At 33.6% G+C, this 6,581-nt stretch overlaps 2 protein-coding genes across 2 annotated transcripts; one reads left to right on the plus strand and one right to left on the minus strand.

Moving 5' to 3' along the window:
* The first annotated feature begins 716 nt into the window (after positions 1-716).
* LOC112417430 (CENP-B homolog protein 2-like) lies at positions 717-2,912 on the plus strand. Its single transcript, XM_039829182.1, has 2 exons — positions 717-2,201; positions 2,847-2,912. Exons 1-2 carry the CDS (start codon positions 717-719, stop codon positions 2,910-2,912), a joined length of 1,551 nt encoding a protein of 516 aa, XP_039685116.1.
* LOC25501791 (chaperone protein dnaJ 20, chloroplastic) lies at positions 2,758-6,282 on the minus strand. Its single transcript, XM_013591171.3, has 2 exons — positions 5,759-6,282; positions 2,758-3,056 (listed from the first exon to the last, which is right to left on the minus strand). The coding sequence occupies exons 1-2, from the start codon at positions 6,194-6,196 to the stop codon at positions 2,913-2,915; spliced, it is 582 nt and encodes a 193-aa protein (XP_013446625.1). The 5' UTR covers positions 6,197-6,282; the 3' UTR covers positions 2,758-2,912.
* Between the last annotated feature and the right edge of the window lie 299 nt (positions 6,283-6,581).

The following is a 6,581-nucleotide window of genomic DNA, read 5'->3' on the forward strand; positions in this document are numbered from 1 at the left end:
CAATTATCAAACAAAATAACATGGCATATAATTTTTTTCAAGGGTAGTTTTTATAACAATATATTCACTTTAACATTATAAAGTAATTTTCTGCATTCGGGACGAGTTTGGGGTGGGTACCTATATACTCGTTACCCGTCTCATACCCGTGTTTTGAAATCGGGAAAACCCAAAATCATACCCAAACCCGGTCAAAACGGGAAAAACCGGTCAAATTGGGTTTGGGTCGGACGGGTAACCACGGATATGGGTTTTGTTGCTATGCCTAATCTTATCCACCTTGCAAAATGCACATACTCCCTTGTTGTCGATTACAAAGAAATTTTAACTTTTAAATTCATTCAATTAATGATGTACAGTAGAAACTCTATAAATTAATAATGTCGGGACCGGAGAAATTTATTAATTTAGAGAGTTATTAATTTATCGATAAATTAATAATTATTAATTTAAAGAGTTTTTAAGTAATTATACTGTACATACCAAACAAAAAGGCAAATTAGTCTATGTCTCTTAGAATTACGTTGCACCAAATCTTGGGACTCAATGTAAATTAATAAATATTGTATTCATATCCATTGGAAATATGACTTTTGACTTTTGAAGTGTATAGTAAATGTAAACAAGTGGAATGTTCAATGTATTCTTAAGCAAGTTTGGCATATATAAATTACATGAATGTGTTAAAAGTATTCAAACCATATCTCACTCACGAGATGGCTTCTCATCTAAAAGGTGTTGCAAAATCAACTATGTCAGATCAAATACGTAAGGAGTTGTGCGAGTACAAGATAGATAATCCTGCAAGCACACAAAAAGACTTGCAGAGATGGCTTGAGGGAAAATTTCAGTTGAAAGTTAGTCAAGGAACAATATCAAACACACTTAAGAGGTCAAATGACTATCTCTCTGCTGAAATAGAAAAGGGAAGAGCGGAGATCAAAAGACACAAACCAGCAAAATATCCTGACATGGAGAAGGTTGTTTATGAGTGGTTTCTACATCATCAAGAACGTGTGAATATCACAGGAGAATTAATTTTGCAGAAGGCAAGAGATACAATGAAACTCTTGTACCCTCATGATGATTCAGATTTTAACTTCTCTACAGGATGGCTTGGGAAATTCAAGCACCGACATGGCATAAAGTCATTTCGTCGTTTTGGCGAAAGTGGGTCTGTTGATGTACAAGACATGGAGCAGAAATTGGTATCGATTCGAGAGAAAATTGATCAGTTCCCTATGAAAGATGTTTTCAATATGGATGAAACTGGGTTGTTTTATAGGCTACAAGCTGATCATTCACTGGCAACAAAACAACTTGAAGGAAGAAAACAAGATAAAGAAAGGCTGACGGTAGTTATTTGTTGCAATGAAGATGGCTCTGAAAAAATCCCTCTATGGATTATTGGGAAATATGCAAAGCCTCGTTGCTTCAAGAATGTCAACATGAATAGCTTGGATTGTCAGTATCGAGCTAACAAAAAAGCATGGATGACTAGTGTGCTTTTTTATGAATATGTTCGTTCATTTGACCAAATGATGCATGGTAGAAGAGTTCTACTTGTGGTGGATAATTGTCCAGCACATCCAAGAAATATTGAAGGGCTAAGAAACGTTGAGTTGTTCTTCTTGCCACCCAACATGACATCAAAGATTCAACCTTGCGATGCTGGGATAATAAGAGCTTTCAAGATGCATTACCGTAGAAGGTTTTACCGCAAAATATTGGAAGGTTATGAGGTGGGACAATCTGATCTAGGGAAGATAAATGTCCTTGATGCTATCAATTTGGCAATCCCAGCTTGGACGATAGATGTTCGAAAAGAAACAATAGCGAATTACTTCCGACACTGTAAAATTCGTTCAGCTAGTGACGTAGGAAATTTGGATGAATCCACTTTTGATGAAGAAACTCAAGACCTCCAGACTATGATCAATCAATGTGGCTATCGTAATAAGATGGATATCGACAATCTAATGAACTACCCAGGTGAAAATGAAGCATGTTCGGAGGTTCAGAGTTTAGAAGATATTGTGCGTACTATCATTGAGAACAATGCAGAGGATGACGACGAAGATGATACGGTGTCTTTGGAGCCTGTTACGCGAAAGGAAGCACTTATGGCGTCGAACACTCTTCACAACTTTATGATACAATACAAAAATACAACACCTCAGCTATTGGATGCAATAAGAAAAGTTAGAGATGAGCTCCAAACAGACTTGAACTTTAAAGGAAAACAAACAACTATTGAATCATATTTCAACAAAGTGTAATATATTTTTTTTTCAGTTTCTATGAATTATTAATTTATGATTTTCTTGGGACCGAAAATTATAAAGGGATCTCCCAAAAAATTATTATCTTATTATTTTATCGAATTATTCAATTTTTTACACTGGCCCAAGTCGGGACCGGACAAATTTATTATTTTAGAGAGTTTATTAATTTACCGAGTATTAATTTAAAGAGTTTCTACTGTATATGACCCATAGTATAGATCATATACATCATTAATTGAATAAACCAAAAATTAAAAAATTGCTTATAATTGACAATGGAGGGAGTAGCTCCTAATAACATTTTGTTAGGGAAAAATCTTTCTAATGAAGCAAAATAGTTTCCAAGTCCAAACCAGGCACATAGAAAAGACAATTAGAAAACTCTTTCCCCAGAAACATAGCAACCAAGTGGAGTGATTACAATAAAATTAAACAAAATGGCAAAGAGGCACAATATTTTTGGTAAACTATCTTTTTTTTCTAAAACAAGTAAACTATATGGTAAGCATAATGGAAAGTACATATTTTCTAAACATAAACTTTATATCTGATTTGATGTAGAGTATGAAGAGTTGCATATTTATATATACAGTTATTATACACATAGAGAACAAAGGAGAATTGTAGTCACAATCCCCCCCTCTGCTGGCGTATTCGAGCCGCCCATGACGTATTCTCAGCACCATCCATGACCTTGCTATCACTTCTTCTCTTCAGGCCATCGAGTTGAGATTGCCAACGAGACTTCCATTCACCCTTTTGTTCACTCACCTAATAAGAAAGCAATAACTTAGATCAGTATGTAAATTAAAAAAACAACACCATTCTTCTAGCCAATCCCCCCAAAGGTCCTATTCAAGCAAATACAGAAAATTAAAATGTCCCTATCTCTTTTGAAGGCGTGATTCATTACCATGATTCAAGGATTATATTATAATATGAATGAATAAAAAATGATTTAGCAGATCACATTAGATATCTTCAGAAGATAATTTTTGTCATCGTTGTTGATTATCGTCATTATTTATATTATTATGTTGTTTCCTGACTCATTCTATAATCGACTAATCAAATTTAAAACAATGAGAAAACAACATCTTGAATTCTGTGATTAGTTTAAATTGTATAGACTATTGATGAGCTGAAGAGCCAACTTAACATTTAATACAACTACATTAATATTAGTAACTTGTTCAGTGTTTGTGGTGGTGAGCTGGGTTTGATGTTGACATACACACACAAAAGGAAATGAATATGGAGAATAGACAAAAACCAGAATAGAAGCCGTAACATACTCATACAAGCAAAATGTCTACAAGAAAAGGTTTCAATCTCTCTCATAATCCAAGAAAAAATATAATTGATTATGGAAGGGAGTCAATTTGCAATTTTGTAGACTAAATAAATAATAATATAAGCTCACAGCAAGAGAAAGTTATACTATCATGAAAAATAAGAAAAATGAAAAAGAGCTTAATGTAAGCAAAATTATTTTAAGAAAAAATTGACTTAATTGGTGCCCACGCCACACCCAAAACGTAAGTCAGTTACACCTAAACCAGGTTGCCTGTTTTTTATTTTATTAATAATAATAAATTATAAATTGTTTCAGTGCACACCTAAAATGTACTAATTAAACAACTATCACTTTGTTTTTACTTCGATTCATATTAAAAGGATTTGTATACGTGACAGTGAAAACAAAATGACAGTTTATTCTGAAACTATTCAGGTCCTAAAGCGTTTCATCATCCTAAAATATTTGAACCTAAGACAAAGAAGGAGATAGCACAAAAGAGTCATCAAGCACCCGTAAATATCACGGACCAGAAGTCACGATTAAGCAAATTTAATTCCCCCTCAAAATATTACGATACTCCCTACAATCCAGTTCTGATATATATTTGTTCCTAAGGTAACCAAATCAGTAGGAAAATAATTTTGAGACTCAAATACAAAACAGTCTCACTTCATTGAGATTCTGTGAAGTTCCATCTCAGTTCTGTGAGAGTTTCAGGCTCAGTCGTTGATAAATTTTCAAAATTTTGGCAATTGAATAGCGACCACAATGTGGAGCCAAGATAAGGAGGAAGCCTTAAATGATGATGAAACCACACCATGTCATGTAAACAAAATTTAAAATTATCATTGAATTTTACAAAACATGTTTAGATTAGCTTATTTTGCAGTGGAAAACCCGGTTTCAGTCATAAGCTTTACCCTGAACAGATTGATAAATTGTAAACTTTTCAGGGGAAAACAATAATTAGTCCAAGCTCTTCAATTATTAACGTGAGCCTTGATGAGTCTTTTTCAAATGTGATTCTGAATGACTTTGATTTTGTAAAGTTGATTTGAACAAAAATGACTCAGAAGTGGATTGATTTGAGTTTGAATTTTTTACATTCAAGTTAATTTGATGTAGAACTTGGTGTAAATTTTTTCAACCCAAGCAAAACTAATATTAACATGTAATAACCATATATGATATTTTTAAGCAAAAATCACATTTTCCCCATGCAAAATCAATTTAAGGACTATAAACACAAGAATCATCTATGATGGTGTAAAAAGAGCATGAGCTAAACTTGCTTGAGATACCATGCAAAATCAATTTAAGGACTATAAACACAAGAATCATCCATGATGGTGTAAAAAGAGCATGACATAAACTTGCTTGAGACACCAAAAGCTTCTCAAACAAAAAAGGAACAAACACACAATTCCAACACAGAATTTGCACAATAACAGCCATACACTGACAAAACTTGAGAACAAATTACAACCTCAAAAAGGGAGAAAAAATATCCTAACAAATAATAATTAATAACTGAATAGAAAGTTAAATATCAACCAAAAATCAGAACCTTGACAAATCAACCCTCCCGGATGAAAACAATGAAGGGTCTGTTTGGATTGACTTATCTTAGCTTACTAATTGACAAAAACACTTTGTAAAGATATTCATAAGAGTTTATGAAAACAGTTTATGACATGCCCATAAGCTATTTTTAGCTTATTTTTATAAGCTCTCCAGAATAGCTTATGAAAACAGTTTAACATCATTTTATTGTTGGCTATATTAATAACTTATACATAAGCACTTATATGATAATCACTTATCCTGTAAGTATTTAATTAAGCTGTTTATCCAAAAATGATATAACTTAACAATTGATTTGATTCATATATACTATCGGTGTAAAAAGGTTTCAAACATGCATCCAATCATATATCAGTTCAAAAATTCCATATCAATTAACTCTTTAACAATCATCCATAACAATAACAAACATAAACACTAAACTCAAATAACAACAATCAAACCACACACTAATTCCAAAACAAAAAATCAACATAAAAATATCAAAATCATAAATTAATTAATTAAACAAAAAAAAACACCACATAAGAAAAAAAATCAAATTTTTATGAAATATAAGAAAAAATGGAAAGAAAAAAAAAATAGAAACCTGATCAGAATGATTATAGCATTTACGAGCATTGAAAGCAAGATGAATCCCTCTAGCCATATCTCTATCATACATAATCCTTCTTGATGGATCAGACAAAGTTTCATACGCCTCCTGCACCTGAATAAACCTCTTGGTATACTCTTCGACCCGATCCGGTGGTGAAACATCCGGGTGATACTTTCTTGCAAGTTGTTTATAAGCGCTTTTGATATCCATCAATGAACCGGATTCTGGTATGCCCAGAAGATCGTAGAAGCTCCGTTCCTCCGCCACAACCCCGTCGTTGAAGGTGGCTCTGAGCTTTGGGAAGGATGACCCGAATGAAATTCGGGTCATGGGTATGGTGGTGGGTCGGAAGGATAGTGAAGGAGGAGGTAGTGTTGGTGTGATGAAGCGATGATCGCTTCCAGGGATTGTTAAGCCGTAACAACGCATTTCTCTCTCTCTCTCTCTCTCAGACACACACTATTTTGTTCTCAATTGTATGATTTAAGGTTTATGTGTTGTGTTTTTTTTTTAAGATTAATCCGTCTTATATATATATATATATATATACATCCGAGCGTGCACGCGCAACTATAGAGACGAAGAAGGTAAATCTCTCGAATAAGTACGATGATCGTACTATAAAGACGTAGAAAGTAGATCTTCTCGAGTAGGTATCATGATTGTGAGGAATGACGACACTATTTTCAAATACACACGTGCGCGCACGCGCAACTATAGAGACGTAAAAAGTAAATTTCTCGAGTAGGTATGATGATCGTAAGGAATGACGTAACTATTTTCAAAACACATGTGCATAACTATAGAGACGTAG

This window comes from Medicago truncatula, chromosome 8 (genome assembly GCF_003473485.1).
Source record: "Medicago truncatula cultivar Jemalong A17 chromosome 8, MtrunA17r5.0-ANR, whole genome shotgun sequence".
Taxonomy (NCBI): domain Eukaryota; kingdom Viridiplantae; phylum Streptophyta; class Magnoliopsida; order Fabales; family Fabaceae; genus Medicago; species Medicago truncatula.